The sequence below is a fragment of the Corvus moneduloides genome, chromosome 9, assembly GCF_009650955.1.
Source record: "Corvus moneduloides isolate bCorMon1 chromosome 9, bCorMon1.pri, whole genome shotgun sequence".
Lineage (NCBI taxonomy): Eukaryota > Metazoa > Chordata > Aves > Passeriformes > Corvidae > Corvus > Corvus moneduloides.
The window spans coordinates 26,950,206-26,972,897 of NC_045484.1; the positions used below are offsets into that span (position 1 = coordinate 26,950,206).

General features: G+C 41.1%; 1 protein-coding gene across 1 annotated transcript; it reads left to right on the top strand.

The window, feature by feature from the left end:
• Window positions 1-822: 822 nt before the first annotated feature.
• Window positions 823-19,939, top strand: SHISAL2A (shisa like 2A). The gene is given in 4 exon segments (XM_032118580.1): window positions 823-1,095; window positions 8,917-9,056; window positions 19,431-19,500; window positions 19,502-19,939. Coding segments are annotated over 4 exon segments (420 nt in total). The 5' UTR covers window positions 823-913; the 3' UTR covers window positions 19,530-19,939.
• The last annotated feature ends 2,753 nt before the right edge of the window (window positions 19,940-22,692 follow it).

A 22,692-nucleotide genomic window follows, 5' to 3' on the forward strand; every position in this document is an offset into this window, starting at 1 on the left:
TAAGATTCGCCCATCCTTTCCTCATTAGAGACTTTCCTCAATCACAGAAAAACAGTCCCCATGTCTTTGTGAACCAAATGACCAGGAGATTGTCTCTTAATCTCAAATAACACAAGAGCCACAATCAAATCCTAGCACATACTGGCACAATTGACATAACCGAGGGGAAAAGGCTGCCTTCCGGTCTTTGGTAGATCGTTTTGCCATATACATTTCAAAGAAGTCAATCCTCAATTTTATCATTGATCTGATTATATCTGATTTCATCGGAACAACTCAAGTGATGAAGTCACAACTGTCACAAAATCTCATCGTTATCTAGCCTTTTTCTTTGTTGATATTCAGCACTCATTGATTTCTCCTGATCTCCCCATTTCCAGAGTCTTTGCACCAGCCACATCGCTGTCATTCATCCTCTCACTTTGTGCAGTGCATCTTTAAGTGTTGAGCCTGTTTTTGAGCTGGAGCTTTTCCCCCCTCATCAAGACAAGAGGGGCTGAGTCCTACAGAAGTGTGATCCCTCCTCATGCTCTCCTTCTTTTGCCTGTCCTGAGACCCCACCCAGGATATGGGTGAGGACGAGCCCCCGAAAGCCCCCCTCAACATGGGACCCAGCGCTGAGGGACAGCCAAGAGCCAGCCTTTGAGGTCGCAGCCCGGGGGTGGCCGGCCCCTCACGGCGGTCTCCCGCCCTCCCCTGCCCGCGCTGAGGGCGCGGGCGGCTCCCGCCGCTCCCGCCCTGTGGCGGCCCCGGGGCCAGTGGGCGCGGCGGTCCCTGCCGCCGGCGCAGCCCCTGCCCGCCCGGCCCCGCCCGCCACCGCCGCCTCGCCTCGCCTCGCCTCGCCTCGCCCTCTCTCCCGCCCGGGTGCTGCCGAGCCGAGGCGCCGGGCGGGCAGCGGGCGGCCGGCCGCGCCATGAGCGCCGAGTGCAGCAGTTACCTCAACGCCGACAAGGTGCTAGTGAGCGGGTTCAGCTGCCCGCGGGCGGGCGGCGACGCCCGCGCCGTGTTCTGCTGCGGCTTCCAGGACGTCAAGTACTGCTGCGATGACCCCCACAGCTTCTTCCCCTACGAGCACAGCTACATGTGGTGGCTCAGGTAGGGGAGCGGCGGTGCCTTCCGCGGTAGGGGCTCTGGGCGGGAGACCCGTGTTCGCCCGAGCTCGCTCGGATGTGTGTTTGTGAGGTACTTGTAGCCGGGCACTTGAAGGCTGCCTTTGTCCCGCCGAGAGTAGAGCTGCATCTTCAGCCCAGAGAGACTTTTGCTCTTGCCAGGGTAGTTTCTGAAGGAAATAACTCGTGGTCTTCGTAAGGAAGCTCTGGGAAACGCTCGGTGCCTCAGGCAGAGCATCCGGAGCGTCTCCCGCCCTTTGGGTGTGAGCGGAGCGGCTATCTCGGGGCCTGAGCGCCTAAGATGCTGCGCGCATAAAGTTCCCAGTGACTTGAGCTACTTTTCCATGTAAGATAAAGTACTACGTAACTTTCCACTGGGAAGACGCAGATGATGAGCCTGGTACTCTCCCGGGATAGTGCAGGTATTTGCCTGGCTCTGGCTGGATCTCCAGCAGCGGCAGGAAGAGTTGCACTCAGCCAGCCCGGCTGCTTTCTGTGCCTGATTCTCCTCAGGCTCCACAGCATCCACACTGGCCGTGTCAGCATGTTAGTACACCTCTGCATGGGGCTTCCGCTATGTTTCTTACGGACTTGTTATTCTTATTTTGTCAAATCTCTTTCTGGGCTGGCTTATACCGTCTGCTTCTGCAGCCCTGGTGGCAGCAGTCGCTACCTGCTGTTTGAAGATAGGTAATTTTATCTGTTTTATACTGTTTCCTACCAGTTTTCCTGAGTGCCCTCTAGTATTAGGATTGTGAGATTTGGTGAGCAGCAATTGCAGGTTCAGTTTATGCCCAGTGTTTAAAATGTTGTGAGCATTTGGTACATCTATTCTCAGCTTTCGCCTTTCCAAACCAAACAGCTTCTGGACTATCATTGAGGCAGATGCTATGTCACACCAATTATTTCAGTTGCATCTCATCCATACTGTTTTTCACTCCACAGGGCTGATCTTAGAGGTGCATAATCTGGAGCTGCATGCCCAAGACGTGGGTGTGGCAGGGTTCTACAGAGTGGCCAAATATTGCCTCCAGTCTTGCTCACAAAATCCTTCCTGTTGGTGGCCAAAGTACTGCTGATGTCTTTGGCTGCCAGTTCACATTGGCTCCATGATTTCAGTGAGCTGTCACTGAAGATTCTAAAACTTTTCTCGAGTTCAGAACTGTCTGTTCTGAGTTTATTGCTATGTAAGCTTGGTTTTGTTCTTTATGCATTACATTATGTACACTGAAACTCAGGTACATCACTTTTGCCTGTTCACTCAGTTTTCTGCAAGTCTTCTAGCATTCCTTGTCCTCAGCATTTGATTGCTTGTAGGGGCTTAGGATTATCAGGAACTCAGATTTCCTTCTTCACCAGGTCATAGATGAAGATATGAATAAAAATCAGTCTCAGTGACTTTTCTTTACACTGAAAAGAGACCACTTAGCCTTGCACTTTGCTCCTTATGCTTTTAAGCAGCCTTAAATTTGTGGCAAAACCTTTCCCTAATCCTGTATTAGTTCAGTCTTTTTAACCCCACATTCAGTGCAGGGCTTTGTCCAAAGGCTTTTTGAGACATCTGACTGTCTTCTGGGTTCCTTTATCCATCTGCCTATTGACACTTCATAGACTTCAGCAGGTTAACAAGGTAGTGTTTTCCCCTCATCCTAATGCTGATCCTTTCATTAAAGAAAGAAAGGCAAGTGCCTTCAGCTTCCTGTGGGTAGAGCATAGTAACGAGATGGTTGGGGGTGGAGGCTTTACCATCAAAGGACCTGTCTCTCATATTCGGGGAAGGTGAGCAGGGGCATCGTGGCTTGGGGATCATAGCCAGGCTCCGCTTCAGCACTGTGCAACCAGACACACTCAGCACCTCGGCCAGCAGCCCTGCAGTTCCACATGTGAATTCCTTCAGGGCTCGTGAGTTAATGCTATCCAGTACTGTGGACTTACTAGTTTAATTTATCTGGTCTAATATTTAATGTATTATTATTTAAAATCTACTTTGTCTGGTGCAAAGAGTGGGTTGATTGTGGGGATCTCCCAGGCATCTTCCGCTGTGACTGACACAGAATTATTTGGCTTCTCTGATGTGAGAAGACGTGTCCAAGTGTCCTTTTTTACACTTTTGCTATGAAATACTCATACTGTTTTAATGTTATATTTTTGCATAGTCTTTGACTGTTTCAATCACAGTAAACTTGCTCAAAATGGCAGAAGAACTGAAGGAATAAGTTAACATGGCATAACAACCTCTCATCTGGATGTTGTAGTGAAGACTCTTAAAGCTTGATCTTTTAAGAAACTACTTCCAAGAACTGAATCCCAGGAGAGGCTTTAATGAAGCACCACTCTGAAGGTTTTTCCTTTAAAAAGATTTTGTAGGGTGTGAGAAGTAACTGCTTAGCTTTTACCTAAGTCAGAAATTTGGACCCAAACTTTGAAAATTAAGGATTTTTTTTTTCTTCTTTCTACAGTAGCCCTAAGCTGTTAAAAGGACTTAAGGAAATTGCAATTTGTGGAGTTTTGGTTGTGCTTAACTTCTGCCATAACTGACTATATTCATTGTAGAAAATAGGTGAATAAATACAATTTACCTCTCCAAGCAAAGTTACTGAGTGGTTAGAATTGAACCACTTCCTGTAAGTGTTTTCAGTAACAAATAGAGTAATTTTTAGTTATTAACACACTGAAAACATATTAATATTCATTATTTTGAAAACTGTATACATTTTCACATGACAGTTCAATTAGAAGTTTAAGTAGAACATAAAAATAACATTTTCTGGCCTCCCAGAATGTTTTGGTGATCACTAGACTGTTACTTGTATTGGTTGGTAACAACCATATGTTAAAATAATCCTTAAAATGCTTCCTTCAGCCCTTGAGGACACACTTTTAAGACTTGAAACCCTTAAGACTTAAAATTAAACAAGAGTTAGGCAAATCAGCCAAGGTAAGTCTGGAGGTGGAATGTATTGAGGAAGGGAAAGAAGTTGGAAGCTCTGATGGGGGAATTGTTTCAGGTTTTGCTGTACTCCAGAGCTTTAGGTTTATTTTCCTAAATCTTCATTTGCTTGCCTCCCCCCAGATATTTGAAAGCAGTGAGTGACTGCACCACAACTGGTTGGTGATACCTCAGGGATTACTTCAGTTTGGTAGCACATCAGGTAGAATTTCAGGAAACTGTTGCACATTTCACTTGTGTTTTTCCTGCTGTGGGAGGGGCATGGCATCCAGCTCTGATGCAAGCAGTTCATGGAGAAGCCAGCAGCCTTAGCAACCTGAAGCAATAGTCTCTTGCAGGCCTATCCTCTTCTTTTTTCTTGCCAAATCTCTACTGCCTGTACTGTGTTTAGAACCAGACACTGCCCTATCCCTTAGCAACATGGAACCCTCTTTCCCCCTCCCACTTCTGCAAAAACCGCAATATTTGACAACATCCTAACGCCTGCTGTACTGGGAGCTGCTGGGCTTACATAGATAATAGACCATTGAGCAACTCTGATACATTTCATATTTCCCCCAGAATTTATTATATGTAATTAATACTATTATTAATTTCTGTATGCAATTAATAGTATTATTAATATATGAGTTATCCTTTCTTTTAAATTTTTTTTCTGTTATTTAAAATCAAATAATATAGTTCCTTTTTTTTTGTTTTGTTTTGGATTTTTTGTTTGTTGATTTGGGGTTTTTTTATTTTGGTTTTCTTTGGTTTGGTTTGGGTTTTTTTGTTAGATCATAGATCTTGAAGGACTTATTTCCACAAAGAAGAGGGAAGGATGCATTTTGCTGTCTTTTAGAGCTGCCAGGAGCCCATGGAACAGGGAAGGCAGCACTAGGAAAAGGCAGAATTTATCAGAAGGTTATTCAGCTTTTGAATCCACAAAACACAGATGCTATAAAACACCAGCAAGCAGAACACTGAGCAGCTCAGCCTCCAGAGCAGTGTGCTGTGCATGCACATCTGCTTTACCTCCCAAGCTGAATGGAAGGGGAGAAATGCTGAACATGTGATATTTGTACTGAACTGCAGCAGTTATGTTCAGTCAGCCTTTTGGTTTCTCTTTGTTTTAAAATATTTTAGGTTCATTTTTGTCACTCTTCTGTGAAGTTTTATTTTGCAAATTTAATGGCATCTTTCAGTATCAAATAGAATTATAATATCCATTCCAAAGCTGTATCTTTTAAGTTGTGTGTAATAATACATATTTGATTCAAATTCTGTCAAGCCAAGTATAGATTTTACTCAGAACGCTTTCTTAATTAATACCCGTAGAGCTAATACTGGTGGCCTAATACTGAGGCCAAGCTTTGCTTGGCTGTACCGACCTCCAGGCATCTGTTTTGGCTTTCCAAAATAGCAAGTCTTTTGTTTCTCTATGCCCATTCTTCCAGTTTCTTGAGAATATTTATCTGTGTGCTTTGCAAATACTATGAACAACACGTCACTGCAACAATGGCATTGGGAACATTTGATTTACTCGGATCCGGGTGACTCATGAGCTTCCTTTTAGTCTATCTGTGGGCAATACTGCCTCTGCTCAGCCAATATTTAAATTTTCCTGGCTGTTACTGGTGTGGATAGACTAATTTTATGGACTAAAAATAACTGTATGTGTGTGATGCTGAACATCCACTGACAGACAAGTTGATGACCCACTCAGCAGCTCTCTGGACACAGCCTGGGGAGCCCTGGGCAGGCTGCTGGCAGAGTGGAGCCTCTCTGCTGAGTGAAGCCTTTGGCTCTGCTGCAGGCCTGGATGTGGCACTCAGTGTAACAGCATGTGTGGTATGGCTCCTACTTTATGTGGAAAGTAACTTGGGAGAGTTCTGTTTGGATCTCCCACCACATTTAACATTGCTCATGTCAGGGTTACCAGGCCTTCTTTGCCATCTTTATACCAGATCATCACTTTGGGGTTGAGTGGGTTGTTAATGCAAAACGGTTTTGCTCACTAATGAGGTCACAGCTGTGGGCGAGAGGGACTTTTTAGTTTGCTTGTTTAATGTCTCTGCTGTCAGAAGACTGATCTTGAAGACAGAGACTCTGAGACCTTTAGACTGTTACCATGTAACTGCTGGGTGGCCTGCAGACAGTGTTTAAGGTAAAGAATGGAAGGTCGCAAAATGCTTTTAGCAAGGGCTTTTTAAAGCAGATATGCAGCACCACAATAATTGCTGTAGAATCTAGAGGATATGCTGTAAGGTTGTCTTTAGTTTCAGAGGAGTGTAATTGTTAAAGTGGTCAGCAATTATAGTTATTTGGTATTTTGTTTCTGACAGCTTTAACTAGTAAAAAAGACAGAAAAGATTGTGTTCTGGTTAAGAAACATCAGTATTCAGAGCTGTGGAAGACATATTAAATTTCTCTGAATAAGATAAATTAAGACACAACCCTCCATCCCCAAACTTTAACTCAAAATTAATCTTATAGAACGTAATTATACCTTCTCTGTGGGTTGATGGCTTCAGCACTTCGAAAACAATCTGGTATCGAAACATTGTGTGTTTAAAAAGAGTAAGTACAAATTGTCCTGATTTCTGATTCATTCAGGAAGTGCAATCAGAGTATCTATTTGGTTTTGTGATGGTGGTGAGATCTTCTCATGTTGCTGCTGCAGCATGAGAAACATTTCTTGTAGCACATAACCTATGATGAGTTTTTGACCTGGAGGGTTCCTCAGGTTTTTCTTATCTTTGCCTTTTGTAACTCACAAAGCATCTTACACAAGTTGTGTAGTGATACTGAAGATGCATTGTGCTGTGCAATACACAACTGTATTGTTCATATCATCATCTACAACTGCATGAAGGAGAGCTACAACCAAGAAGTAACACATTCCTGAACAGAAAAATGTATAATCTTTGATATATACTTGATCTATTTGGCTTTAGGGCAGCTGACTGCTCAGTGTTTGGATAATGGTGAACAACCTCCTTAGTCCTGCACCCCGCACTGGAATTTAAATGGAATCTTACAATAGGGCTGTTTTGTACTGCCATGACAAAAAAGCACAAATAATTGTTTCTGAAGAATCTTGTTTGTATCACTTGGTTCTATGGCTATTCAGCCTCCTGTGTATTTCTTCTGTTTCGTCTATTTGGATCATGGTGTTCCAAGTAAAAATGCAAAAATCAAGCCAGAACACAGGTGAGATCTCTGACTGTAGGTCATATTCAGATTCCACAGTAAGCAGAATATTGCTTGCTTGCAAGTTTTGTTTGGGCCAAAAAACAATAAGGAAAAATTTGCTTAATATGTGCATATATGCACGAATACATAAGGACATCCTATTCGATGAGGATGATAAATACCAGGAAAAATCTTCAGAAGGGTAAAACTCTTCTTTCCAGAACCATTTTGCTGATAACAAATCATTTTAGCCGTGCATGGAGCTAAATGTTGCCCAAACTTCATTACTGGATCAGACCAGTAACTAATGAAAACTGCATGTGAAAGTCATAATGATATCTGCTGTTCTCATCCTGCTGCTTTTAAGAGCTTCTCCTGTGGACGTATCTGTGTGCTGGTGCTGTGGGAGCTTGTAGAAAAGCTTTGCAGGAGCTTGAATGTAAAATTCATAAAAACATCCCAAGGCACAGTTCTTCTCATCTCCCTGCAAGGCCACAGTAGAGTTGACTTCTCCCTGATAGCAGTGATATATAAAGGCATTTTTATGACTGAAGGATGGAGCGTGTAGAATTCAAGACATTCATCTCTCTTCTGACCTTTTGACGTCTGTCAAAATTGCAAATATACCAGAGCAGTAATATAGGGATTCTCAGTCCTCAGACTCCTCATCTGTGACCAAAAGGCTGCTGTTTAATTTCACCAGAAGTCAGGATCTTTGGCATGGACTGTAGAATAGAGGACTGGAACATGGAAGGCATTAAATGGCCCGGGAGAGTGTAGGAAATGATAGCTAGACTGTATTGTATTGGGTCCTTTATTTCATCATGAGACTTTTATATTAGGAAAGACTTGAAAATAAGGGTTGGAAATCAGGAGAGATTTCTGTATATACGTATACTGCCTCACTGTATGCCTATGGGAGATGTGTAAAGTAGCTTTTATCCTGCAGGAGTAGTACCTTGATAAAATCTACAAATAGTACTGTATTTTAGGCCTCCAGAGTAATTAATTCCTGCCTCTTTGATGCCTTTGATATTGTGAGTAAACTAATTCAGCTTTAGTTTTCCTTTTACTGTGGCAAAGATCATGGGAGAATTTCTCCAGTCCTGATGGGAGATTTATTGCATTAACAGAAAGGCACAACAGTGATCACAGTACTCCACCCTGCTCTGAAGAGCCGCTAACAGAATTCAATAACATGGCTTGCATGTTTTGTATACTATAAAAATGGCATTTCAGACTGAAAATACAGCTTTAATAGTCATGTTGCTTGAGTTTCCTGGAGCTCTAGAATCACCCTCTGTGTGTGCATTTGATATTTTGTTTATCTAGGATTATGTATTGCACTGAAGAACTTTTTGATCTCACTGATGTCAGTTACTGCATGAAGTTATTTCTGATTTTCATAAATATGCTTTAAATCAGACTCGGGAGTAGTATGCAGGAAATGTCATTGAAGGCCAGATATTCAACTACTGTGTAATGACACTGACCCTTCTGAGGGCAGTGAAATAACTGTGGTTTATGCAATTGAAGTATTGAGCTCTAAACTTCTGTTTACAGTAAAATACACAGTTACTCCCATGCCTGACTACAAATAAACTCCAGACATCATCTTGACCATTGTTTTAATGGATACCCCAGGCTGTTTGTACACTTAATTTCTTTGTTTTTCTCTTTTAGTGTTGGAGCACTCGTGGGCCTGTCAATAGCAGCAGTGGTCCTCTTTGCTTTTATCATCACTGTGTGTGTTCTCTGTTATTTGTTTATCAGCACCAAGCCACGCAGCAAACTGGATACTGGTTTAAGCTTACAGATGGCAGGTAAGACCAGTTGTTATTGATGTGCATTATCACCTGCAGAGGAAAAGCCTTACTCTGTCTTTAAATGGATGTGGAGGGATCCAACAGTGTGTATTTTCTTTCTGACGGGGATGTCAAAATGTAATCAAGCTATCCTGCTGTTTTACCTGCTCTGTGAAATCTGTACCAAACTCAAAACATTTAGCACAAGCTCAGTGTATTTATTTAGTAGTAGGAAGAGTGTAAAAGTTTGCAATACTGAGTTAAGGTGCAAAAAATAAGCCCCTTTATCAGAAAGAGACTTACTGACTTAGTTGCTCTGGATTTCCTGTCAAGAGTACATAAACATATAGTAGTGATTCATTCTAGGGATAAGAATCTCAGGAGAGATTTTAAGTGTATTTTCTTATGGCAGAGAGAGGTCATTCTTCTTTTTTGCTTTCTTCCTGGCATAGGATCCAGTCTTTGAAGTCTAAGACTCTTTGTTCCAGTACCAGTAGTCTATATCTTTGTGCCTAGACTATGTTGGCAAATGCCTGCAGGAATAGTGCATGTAGTCAGCACTAACCCACTCACATGGGAAAACTGCTGCTGCTGCTCCAGTTCACTACATTTGTGAAATCTGACTGCAAGTCTCATTTGCAAGATGGGGTGTGATAAGTTTCACCCTTTGTCTTGGACTTCCTACATATTTAAATGAACCTCTTCAGCAGTTCAACCAGTAAAGTCATAGGAAATAAAAGGAATGTTGTACTTTTTTAGGCATTGAAAGTTCAACAGGTTGAAAAAGGGGAAGAATTCTTGGACAAAAGTCCCCTCAGCTCAAATTTTCTTTTTACTTGTTAGTTTAAAATGCTTCTATACCTGCATGGCAGTAAATGACCAGTGAGTTACTGTAATTATAGCCTATTTTAGGGCAGTAGGCCCCCTCCTGAGTGTCTAGTTAACACAATCCACTTCGTACCAAGCTTCCTGTGTCTAATTTTGTTCTCTGGAGAATGCAGGCTTTGGTTTAAAAGTGGTTCATAGAGCTGTCAGAACTGCAAAGCCTCCGTGTGTAGCTGTATGAGATGAGCAAGCTGCTGAAGTCACACATTCAGCAAACTGCTACTAATCTGCAAATTGAAAACTTCACACTTGTCCTGGAGAGAGAGTGGAATTAAGACCTGCTACCTAGAACAGCTTAAATAAACTCTTGGGTGGAATGAACAAAATGCTCTCGTGCTCTTCTACAAGATGGTTGTGTTTTATTATAAACTGGCATTATGTTTTTGAATGTGTTGCTGTTTAACTTCTTCCCTCAGGCTTTCCTGCTATGGCATCAGCTCCTAATCCATTGCCAGGACAGCAGTGCTGTATTTCTCATGCCTTTTATTTTTGTGCCAGACATGTTTTGCATGTGGGGAGCTGGGAAGGAGGCAGGTGCTACTGCACCAATGCTACCAAGCAATTCCATCTTTCTGTACGGATTCGAACCCTGCTGCAAACCCACATCCTGCTTGGGCAGTAAATGTTGTTCCTTGCTTCCTATCATGAGGTGAACAGCATCCCAAGTTCCCCCACTCATGACCCAGCATTCATGTAGGCATTCCAAGTCACAATTCCAACCTTACAAGGCTGGGAAGCTGAGGGATCTTTGCTTTTTCCCAGCCATTTCCTGTGTAGTTTGGAGCTTTGCTTGGACAAATTCCTTTGTATTTAAACAGAGCTTTGACTTTGCTCTCATCCTGTGTTTTCCACTTTTATTATTCTGTTTCTTTGTCTGTTTCGAATGACAATTATTTCACATCTAAATTCTGATAGCTTTGGCTGTTGGTGAGGTGGGTTGCTGGAAATTGAAAGCCAGTTGCTTTGCCAAGGTTGAGAGATCTTTGGAAATGTTTTAGGATTTCACTGACAAGCCTGAGTGCTTGCCTTCGTCATACTTGGGTTTCTTTTGCGTGGAAGTCATGCAAGGGCTGAGTGTCTGATGAGATGGCTGGTTAGCTGCTTGCATGCCTGGGGAAAATAAAAGCAGCCTCTCTCCTCATCTTTCAGTTCTTCTGAGAGTTCAGAATAACCGTATATAGGCAATGAAAACAAATTAAAAAATTAAATTAGTTTTTAAATGCTTCAGAAAACTGCAGGCCTGAGGACTGAGTTTTAACTGTGAACTCAGTTCAACAAAGCTTTTTCTGAACTAGCACAATTTTGCCTTTAGATGAAGGCTAAGGCACCTTCAGGTGCTGTGCAACATCTGTTTCCCTGGAGCACTCACACAGCACTCATTTTTGAAAGCAATATTTTTTATTATATTCAATTTCACCCATAATACATCAGCTCAGTTGGAGTTTTGTATCTCATTAAACATAAAATTGATTATTTTATGCCTTTCCTACCTCACATAATAGTAGAAGTTGGTCATTGTTCTGTGGGCTTATCTAAGATCTCCTAAATACAGAAGTGGAATGGTTGAATTTTTACAGAAATAATTTAAAGATCGATGATAAATCTAACAATAAAGTGAATATGAAGCCCTTTATTAAGGTTTCTGATTCTACAAAAGGCGTTTCAACTGGAATTTGCCTCTGTTTAGCCTTTAACAAATGGTCTTTCATAGCATCAGCATCCAATATTACAGGTTGGGTTCCTGAGTTAGCTAAGGATGTTCTAGCCCTAGCAAAAATTTACATTTTAATCTGAGCACTGAATTTCAGGAGAAATGAGCTCAGTCACTGGCATAGACAAGGAAGAACTACTTAAATGTTCCTGGAGTTAGACATTTCTAGTTGTAGTATCCTAGTGTAGAGTGCAGAGTTGATCCACAGTAGATACAGACAAACAAGAAGATCCTTCATTTCAGTTGCTTGTTAAGCTCTTTCTAAGAGAAAAGTATTTTTCATTTAACTCATAGTACATGTTTTTGTTTCTCCCATTTGAGGGCTGGAGAACTGTAACAGTGGTAAAAAAAGGCCTCAAAGAAATCCAAGGCCTGAATATGCAAACATTATATATTTATTCAAGGTGAAAGGGAATTCGGTCATGTGCTTTGTGCTTCTTCTAATAAAAAGCTTCTCTTTGTGCCAAAGGTTTATCCCCTTCAAAATATGGGGAACTAGGAAGTCACAACTGCAAGTGTTTTGTTAAGGCTGAGTGAATAATGCTGGAATATCCCCCTAGTGCTAGAGATAGGGAGGACTGAGCAAATACTGCATAATTGTCAGGATAGGAGTGGTAAACAGTCAGAAAAGGGGAAATCCAGAGGTACATCTTCCTGACTCTGGGAAAGGTGCACATACACTTGCCTTGACCAGGCAGCTGATGGGACAGGAGGGATCATCTTCTGCTGGCCCCTGAGACCAGGCTTTGCCATCAGAGATATAAAAGGTAGAGAGAGACTCTTGACCTTGGTGACCCAAACAGTTTTTAAACACATTTTCTGAGTTGCCCCTGTATTTCTGCCAGGTCTGGAAAGACCTTTGAGATGAGGTGTTCTATGCCACTGCAAAGCATGAATAGCAAATTACATTTTATGATAATAACTAATATTTTTCCCTTAAAATTTAGCACAGGAAGACCTCTGCATTCAGAGTCAGATAGCAGGGACCTTTGGGTTGGAGTGTGAAAGAACTGTGGCCTTGTAAATTAATCATAAGTGCTGGGGAAAATGTGCTTTAATAAAAGTTATTAATTCCTTGTTCTTGCAAAGCGGTGACGACATAATATGCAAAAGTTCATGGTTTCATTTCATAATAAGGAAAAACGCAGCTTGAAAAATAGCCAGATGACTTTCCTGTCTCTATTTCTCTCCTTAATTAAAGATTCCTCATGGGGCATGATTCAAATATATGAGATATTTAGGTATTTTGATGAAAAAGCACAAAACTCTCACACATTGTCCTTCTTAGCTCAGTACAATTATCTGACTATTGGTTGTGAAAGCAGATAGCTGCTGTGTGAATTCAGATGCACTGCTTGGCTTTTGGAGTGTGCCTTGATAACTTTGCCTTTTAGGTTTAGGAGTAATTTCAACTGCGTGGTGTTCTTGTAGCTGCCTTTAAATTTTCCCCAGTTAGGCTAGTTTTATCTTTGTCAGTCATCTACTTCAGATTGCTGTATGGGGAAATATCAGCCAAATGGCCTCAACTGTTTAAAAAAAAAAGACTATTTTTTTTTTCCTGTTTAGGAAATGAAGAATATTTCCATTTTGGAGCTGGGAATTCAAATTTAGTGGAAGAGTACCTCACTAGGAATGATTACATTTTGAAATGTCTTTACTGAACTCCTTAGCTTTTAAATTTCCCGGACTTTCTTGTAGCAGTGAGATTTTTGCAGCTCATTAGGAGTCAGGTTTTTTACTACAAATATACCCATAGCTGCTGTAGGCTTCAAAACTAAAGTGTCTTCCTCTGTAACTGATAAGGATTTTTTTTTCCTTCTTTTTGAGTTTGTTTTTTATCACAGCTGAAATAACTCAGTTGTTTTCAACTAAGTTCTTAGCTTAAATATCATTGTACAGATTTTTTAAAATGTCAAACTATCAAATCCTATTTTTGCATTTTTGAAACCAAACTTCAGCTTTTTCAATTCAAACAAAATAGAATGCAGCTTTCAAAACACCTCAATAACAAATAATTCCATTTCCCAATCTGCTTTGTTTCAGTTTCTTATTAAATTAAAATATTAGCATTCTCAACTTTTCATCCCTTTTGGATATAGGGAACCTGTTTTTCAGTCCCTTCCCCACACACTTTCTTGGAGAAAAGTACCCTGCCCAGTGAAGTTCATCTTTTCTGTACTCTTTGTGTTGGCCCATGCTTGGGAAAGTGGAAAATGAGGTCAAAGCCAGTGTTGAACTAGAGGGTAATGTGAAATACAGGGAGGCCAGGGAGGAAGATTGATGAGCTCCATAAAGAGAATTAGATGACAGGATAAAGCAGGGAGAGGTTTTGGGGCTGGTAGATAAAGGAGAAAACTGCAAGGAGCTGAATGCTGCTGGGAGCATGTGGAAGAGGGATGGGACTGATGGAGTTGAGAGCAGCAGAGCAGGGAGGCAGCAACGCTGGAGGGGATGGAGAAAGTCCTGGGGGCCAGGAAGCAGAGCTGTGGCTGTGGGTGGGCTGGGGAGCAGAAGCCTGGTGCTTGGGCAGAGGGATGGAGAGGGAGTCTGGCAGATGGGGAATCATGTGCAGGGTTGAGATTTAGGGCAGAGAAAAGGGAGGAGAGACTCCAAGTATGACCTGCTGTTCATGGATATGGGGACTAGCATGGGAAGCATAGTAGCAGAAAATAAGGACTGGAAACAGAATGAGGAAAGTAGGAAGGGAATGAAAGAATGAATATCAGGTAAGAAAGAAAATTAATTAAGTTGAAAGTGTGGTTAGGAAAGTCTTTTCTTCTAGAGCTTTGTTTTCTCAGCTTTCAGCAGGGATCAGTGGAAACTGGCAGAGTATCTCTCTCCTCCCTTCCTGCAGTGATCCACTGCAGGCTGCCTTTGCTTTAGTTACTCTGATCAGTTGGGCAAACTGATTCAAAACTTCCTGCCCTTCTGCTCCAAGCAGGTGTCTGTATCAGTTAGCTGGTGGAATTTTAACTATTACTTACATTAAACTATGAAGCTGTGCTCTGACAAACAATGTTCAAGTGCTACTAAGCTTTAAAACCAAAGGCTCAAAAGATGGGAGATGTGCAGAACTAAAGATTTTGTGGGAAACTGGCAAAATGCTTAACTAAAAATATTTTAATGTGCTCCTGTCATCACTTTAATCTTTCTATAAAATGTGGGTAAACTTCTTTGCATCAAAGAAGTATTGTGAGCCTCCACACACACAGAAAGAGCTTTGGGGTCACTGGATGAAGGTGCACTGAAAGCAACAGTGCCTGATTATGTTTGGAGAGGGATGAAAGTTTGAGATTTCTGGTCTATTTTCTTGAATATGGGAATTATTTTATGCAATTTCTTTCAGGAGACTGATTTCCTGCTACAGGTCCAACTTATACCACAGTGCTGCTACCTTAAACTGCTCTTCACTTTGATGTTTATTCCTTTTTAACACAAGTAAATTAATAATTGCAGCCTCCCGGAGGCCCAGGAATGCGAAGTGAAATGGTTTTGATCTGTCTCATCCTCTAAAAATTGTAGAAGGTTCCAGTAACTGTGGTTTTTCTAGTGCAGTGGGCATATCTATGTATTACTATTTGCAACTTATGGAAGAATAATGCTCTTAGTTCTTCTAAAAATGCCTTTGTTTTACAGACAGTGAGGCCAGAGGGAGTTCAATATGTTAAAAAACAGAAGCACTGAATGGATTCCACCAATGCTGTGAAGAAAAGAGGTACCATGAGAACATTTATTTTCATCTCATTCTGTTGTATTTGTATACTCTCTACTCTGTTTTACATGGATTTTATAAAATGATTCTTTATGTGGGTTTTTAACTTTCTTAAAAGCACTAGCAAACTGTCTCTGATTTGTTTATACACTGCCCTGATGCTGTAGGGATGTATCTGCAGAGACTTGGACAGAGTCCTTCCCCAGACAAATCTCTTCTAGATTTACTGGTACATGAATACTCCATCATGGTTATGTGCCAGAGAAGATTACAATCCCCTTATGCTGTTACTGTCCTTTCCCTGAGCTGTCCTGGGTGCACCAGAGCTTACTAAGGAGGCAGACACTGTAACTTATTCAAAAGAGTTTCTTCAGTGATGAATTGCCAGAAAGGCTCCTGTGTGACAAAGGGTGAAAGCAGTGAAGTTTCTGGTGGGCAGTTTAGTCTTACATTGCTTCCTGGGGATGCAGGAATGAGTGCCAGGTCAATTCTGATACAAAATTGCAGAGGGCTATCTTGCAAGAAACCAGATTTTTATGCTGAAATCATGTGTGAAGGTTGAACTGCCTATGGCACAGACCATGCAAAATAGTGTTTAAAGTGTACCCCGATACATAGAGATGAGTTGCACTTCAGACTTAAGAGGAATTTATGAATAAAGCAAAGGACTTCAGATGGCATGAAACATGCATTTTACTTTCTGCAGGGGGTGAAAGCTCATGGCTGAACAGCCACAGAATGTGAGAATAGCTGCAGATCAGCAATGTCTGTCACAAGAAAAATAAGTGGTCCTGTTTGCTCAGCAGTTGTTTTCAGATGAGCAGGAAAGTAAATGAGTCAAGAGTTTCCTGTTTCATCTATTTTCTCTTGTACCCTTAAAAAAAGCCACCCTGTGCATCTCAAGTGCAAATGCATCTTTCTCAGAGCTCTTTATCGGCATAACAACTTGATTTTGGCTCCTTGTCCTTATAAAATTACTGAAGTGTAACAAAACTCATTTCAGAACTCCTAACCACCTCCACACGTTTTTTTTTTTTTTTCTGCTGTTGCAAATGAAAAGGCTTGTGGGAGAAAAATGCCATGGGAAGACTAAAACGGATCCTGCAGTCAGAAAGCCGTCTGTAGTGAGAAAATCCAAAAATATCTGAGGCAGGCGCCAAGTACTGAGATGAGCTGAGGTCTGTGTATGTGGCATTGCTTTCTGAAAGCCATGAGCCTCTTGTTTCCTCATGCTTTTGTTTGCCTGCTTTTCTGTCGTGGTGGAGGAGCTGATGTTTATAGGGTGCCTGCTAATCACTATTGCTTACAGGGAGAGAACTGAGAGGCAGCTGCAAAGGACTTGTGTAGGGTTTGAATGCATGCATTATATAAAGACCAAAAAATTTGGAAGCTTTTTTTGTGGATTAATTACCCAACTCTTTTTGTAGGCAAAATGAGCCTGGCATTGTAGTGAAGACTCAAAATACTTGAGACCTCATTTGGAGCTAAATGCAGGAAAACTATGTCCTTAGCCTGTGAGCCTTTTCACTTCCCAACTCAGAATGGAAAAGCTGGGAACTTTCTGCGAAAATGGAAAGGGAGGCAAGGATCTTTTCTGAACTTCAACACAAATATGGCTAAGTGTTGGTAGAAATTCCAGGTCTCTAATAGTTTTTTGTCCCCTGCTTTTCACATGTGTTTGTTGCAGATTTCATACCCACACCTGTCAAGGGGAGCCACTTCACAGTGCAGCATTAAGCCAGAGAGTCCATCAGTGGCTACAAATTTCTGCTGTGAGAAAGCTACAGGTGCCAATTGGATTTCCTTTAGCAGGCATATTTCCTCTGCCAAATTCACTGAGTTTTAATTAGGAGCAGGACCCCTTACGCCTGGTGTAGTTCAGCATACAATTCAAGCTTGTTTGCGTGCTCTTTTCCAGCAAAAGGGCAAACACAGCTCTTAGCTTTTAAAAGGAAAAGGAGAGGAACTAGGCAGCTGGAGGCATTGCTTCTAACTTAGAGTGATAATATATTAAATTATTAAATAGTTGAGCTATGCACAAGAAAAATCTGATACAGATTCAGATCTGAAGACAGATCATGACAAACCAATCTAATTTCTCTCTTTGTCAAGGTAGTTTTGCCAATCAGATGAGTGGGAACAAGTGGCTGTGATTACAAATCTTAATGAAAATGCAGTCAAAGAGAAGTTTTCAGTGACTCATTTTTAAGTGCATTTTTGGAGGGAAGAGGGATGTCTTGGATAGTGTCTGGTACATTATCCCAGATGAGTAGTAAGAGCTTGTCTGAAAGACTAAAGAGCTCATGAATAAAATTTGTGAATGACACCACTCTGAGAAGGGTTGCAAGACTCTGGGGCTAAAACTACCTTTCAGGATTATCTCAGTGCCCTCGAGAAATGTTCTGAAATAATAAAAAAAAGTGAAATACAAGAAAAATCAAAGTACTGTAGTTAAAAAGGAGAAACCAAATCCTCAAGTAAAACTAAAGAAGAATAGCTGACTAAGTAGTAAAGAAATGCTTCCTAATGTCCAGTCTAAACCTCCCCTGGATGGAGCTTTGAATCATTCCTATGCGTCCTATCACTGGATACCAGGGAGAAGAGATCAGAGAATCACAGAATGGTTTGGGTTGGAAGGGACCTTCAGGATCATCTATTTCCAATCCTGCTGTCACAGGCAGGGACACTTTCCACCAGACTGGGCTGCTCAGAGCTCCATCCCACCTGGCCTTGAACACTTCCAGCAATGTGGCATCCACAGCTTCTCTGGGCAACCTGTGCCAGCACCTCACCATTCTCTCCACATTCCCCTCCTCAGGAAGCTGAACAGAGCAGTGAGGTCACCCTGCAGCCTCCTTGTACCTGAACTAGACAATCTCAAAGTCCTTAGCCACTACTTATGGGACACTCTATCCAGCTGTCCTTCCAGCCCTTTCTCCAGCTTTTTTAGTCTCCTCTGGATGCTTTCGAGTACCTTAACATCCTTCTTAAATTGCCGAGCCCAGAATTGCACACTGCATTCACGGTGAGGATGCACCAAGCCTCAATACAGCAGGATAATCCCCTCTTCTGACTGGCTGGTTTTGGTGTTTGACACACCCCAGGGTGGGGTTTGCCTCCTCAGTTTGCCAGGGCACACTGCTGTCAGCCTGATGGCAGTGCTGGTGGAGGGTACAAATGTAAGTTTACATCTATGTCTCAGGTTTTAATTGAAGTTCATCGGGAATGAGTAACCATCCTCAGAGCCTTCAGTGGAAAATAATTTAGAATCTACAAAAAATATCACTGATAATTCAGATGAGCGTCATTCCTCTCAGTGAACCAGTACTGAGGTGATGTTCTTTGCTAGTTAGGATGCTTTTGCTGCTAGTTGCCATCTGCCTTGAATCCAAGATTTCATGCTTTAGAACTTCTGTCAGTAGCTGAGTTAGTTGAAATTATCCAGCCGGACTTCAGTGCATGTCCATTTTTTTGCATATACAGACAAGCATTTGCTTCTAAACCCATCTGTAACAACAGCTGTTGTGCTTTACCTCGGAATCAATCCTGCTTTAATGAGCAGTAGAGCAATTTATTTGTATCAAAATTCCTCAAGTGTAGTTTGGAATATATTCTGGTGTCTTTCAAGGTTAAAGGCACACATCGTATGTCTATCATTCAGAAGAAATTCAATGCCTGGTTTAATGCAGGTATGAGTGGTGCATTTTCCAGGAGGCACTGCATAGAAATGTTAGATGAATGACTGTCTTTATCTACAAAATCTTTTTTGTTTTGTTTTAACACCCCTGTGCCTTGGGCCTTTATCACATGCAAGGGGAAATCCTCACTTGCACAATAGAGGAGCAGCAGAAGAGCTACCCATCCACAAACACTCCCAGAGGAGGCACTTAGTGTTTCATAGCTGTAATAATGCCCTTTAGAGGTGCAGTTCTTCACCTGATAAAGGCTAGGAATATAATGAGATACTTGGAAAGAAGTAATGCCAGTGAAATGGATTGAGCTGTGTGGTTTGTTCTGGATTTTTTTGTAGGAAAAAAATCTTCCCTGTTCAGTCTAATTCTTAACTATTATTGGTATTTTGCAGATACAGAGCTGCATCCTTCACAGAGCCCCCACCAAAACAAGCTGTTGACAGAGCCAAGTGGCTTCAAAAGATTTCCTAAGGCACAAGGATGGCCTGTGACTGTGAGCCACAAGAACCTGACTCACTCTTCCAGAGGTGTTTTCCTGGCTCTTACAACCACTGTTGATAACCAGAGGCCAATCTGAAGCTGTGCCAGGATGTATTTGTTTATGGTTGCTGTACTGAGAAGTTGTGTGTTTTGATTTGCACATATCAGCTACTGCTGTCAATCATTTTCATGCAAGTTGTTGTCTCTAGCCTGTGCAATTCCAGTGAGATAACTCAGTTGTCAAGCAGAGCAGAATTTGGCACACCATGTTGACCAAGCTTTATTTTAAGCTTTCCCCACATGCCATCTCAGTGTGGTGTCTTCATGTCATGAACATGGTTGTGTTTAGCCAAATGTGACTGTTCAGTGCACAAACCAATGTGAATGCAGTACCTCAATAAAATCTGACATTTGTGTTGTATTTTTCTTAATTTATCATTTCCCCCCACCTTTGCTTCCTCAGAAGATTCTTGTGAATCCTGAAATTATTTTGAGGGGAGAATTTTCTAATAAAAGGTGAAGTTAATAATTAAAAGTGAATTTTTGTAGGGAAGTTCAGATTTTAACAGCTGTTTTCACTGGGAACGTTGTACACTGAAATGAATTGAAATAAACATCCACAATTGTTTTGCAGATTCTTCATCAAAACATGTTGGAATATTTCTTGTGAAGCAAACTAAAATTTTCCAGTAGTATTTCAGTTGGGAGCACTAAATTGTGAAGTGTTGAACTTCCTTCAGGTAATCAAAGAGCTCTAATTGCACATTTTATTTCCCCAGAAGTCTTAAGAACAACCAACACAATCATAACTGTCATATTCAGGTTGTCAGTTCTTTCAAGCTTTCAGTCTTGAAATCATGAACATTAATGATAATGATTTCTTTTCATCTTGTGAGGGTTCTTTAAGATGAGTGATCAAAAGAATTTCAAAACTCTTTAACCATGCTGTTGATATTAAGGCAGCAGACAGATTATACCTTCCATTTGCAGAAGAGGCCTAAAATATTTACCTACCATGTCAGTTTTGTCTGTGGTTATACTTCAACTTGTTAAGACAAAATCCTTGTCTACTGTTTGGGAGTGACATCTTTTTGTTTGATAGTGATGAAATTTAAACTCCGTAGCTGTCTGGTACTGTGCATCAAAACCCCAAAGTGCTTCTGATCTCATCTGCTCTGGTGTGAAATAATACACCAGTGCCTCCCAATGAAGTAGGGAATGTGGTGTATGTTCTTCCAATAGCTTTCTGCATGTAATATCTCACTAAACTGCTATTTGCCACTATGGGCTTTGAGAAAATTGAAACCACATTGGATGCACAAAGGAAATGTTTTTATAACAACAGGATATAAACCTGATCTTCTGGCCTCATAACTTTCTTGATTGGGACTGTCAAAGAGCAGAAGGGAAAAGGATTTATGAGTTTTGCCATCTGGTTTCCTTGGAGAATACCAACCATGAGATACATGTTCTGGAAGCATATGCTTCATTTTGAACGACCAATAAAAGATTTATGGAAGATGAAAAAAAAAGAAGATGGTTTAAGTTATTTTAACTTCATACAAATTTGTGTCAGCACTTTTAATTTTTAAATTCTAAAGATACTTAAAAGTAACAAGATGTACTCGATATTTTGAATGTTGCAAGATCAAAATATCTTTGATTTCTGTCTCTTGGGCAGTTTCAAAATCTTTGATTCCTCAAATGACAAGGTTATTTTCCCTTCAGATACTGGGCTTTTATTCATTTTGAGTCTCTTAAGATACCAAAGTAACAGAATAAAAGTAAAAAACAGAATGCAAAAAGAATGGTTCCAGTTCTTTGCCTATGTCCAATGTCTGTTTTTGTTTTCTGTCAGTGTGTTTAGAAAAACCCATTTCTTTGCCCTTTTAGCTAGTTGCTTTGTAATTGAAGGTTTCTAAATGTCACCAAAAAGTACCTCCCACACAGGTTTGATTAGGGAATCAGCACACTGCCCAGAACAGCGTTCAAATATAATGTGCAGTCACAACAAGGGTGACTCCCTGTGCTTAATAGGCATAATAAGCCTTAATGTACTTGTTAGACATAGCCCTAATTTTTGCCCTGGGAACATTTTAAGCTTAAATTGCTTAAATTACCACATAAAGCAAACTCAGGTCTGTTGTGCCATCAGCCGTACAGAAGCTACTAAAACTCACAGGAGCTGCTGTGAGCATTTTTATTGTTTTTCAGAGTTGAGGAGTTTTTCTAATCATAGGGTCAAGATAAAAATTGTGTTAAATAGGCCTCTCAGACTGTGGGATGTAGTAAGTGTGTTTGTGTCTGTGCCCACACAGACTCCAGCAGAGCAGCATGAGCAGCAGCCCCTGATGGATCTCAGTGTGACCAGGCTGGCTCATTCCGGCTGGCAGTTCTGGGCCTGGCTGCTCCTTCGTTTGGAGTCACACTGGTAGAAGTGGCAGCTCACTCCAAAGTGATCTGCTTTTGTCATCCCTACCATTCTCTAGATCCTGCAGTATTAATAACTGCCTGTTCACTTGTGTTACTTAATCTGACTTGGAGTAGAAAATACCTAATCAATGCTGCCACACAATCAATCAAGTATGTAATGACTTTCATAATGAATCTCTTCTAAGTATAATTTCTGAAGGCTTTATCCTTCACAATTTTTAAATAAGGGAAGAAAGACCAAAGAAAACTCACAGTTTTACTGAATGAAAATAATGCCTGTTTTAATTATTTTCCTAACATGACAAATGCTGGAGATTCTCACAACTATTACATCCTTCAAGTTTTGGAAAAATCGAGACAGAAAAAGCATAAAGATTCAGCTACTTCCCAGGAATAAAAATGAGAAGCTTGACTTCTGTTCTGTTAGCCTGAAGCTCACAGGAACCCTATCTTTGAATACGAAGGGAGGAATTTAAAAATTTGTCCAATAGATTTAGAAGTGATCTTGTTCTTTTCATAGTCATTTGTTTGGAAGTTTAGGAATTTAAGAAAAAAGTACATATTTTAACAGATACTGAATAGTGAGGTAGAGATCCACTAATGGAGTGGATGAGAGAATTCTGCAATGGACCACCTTTTGGAGAATCAACTCTGAACCATATGAGGCTGTTTCCAGTTCAAAAAAAGAGATCTCTGCTGCAGAGAGAAATTGAAAAAGTGGAAAACCTCATCTGAACAACC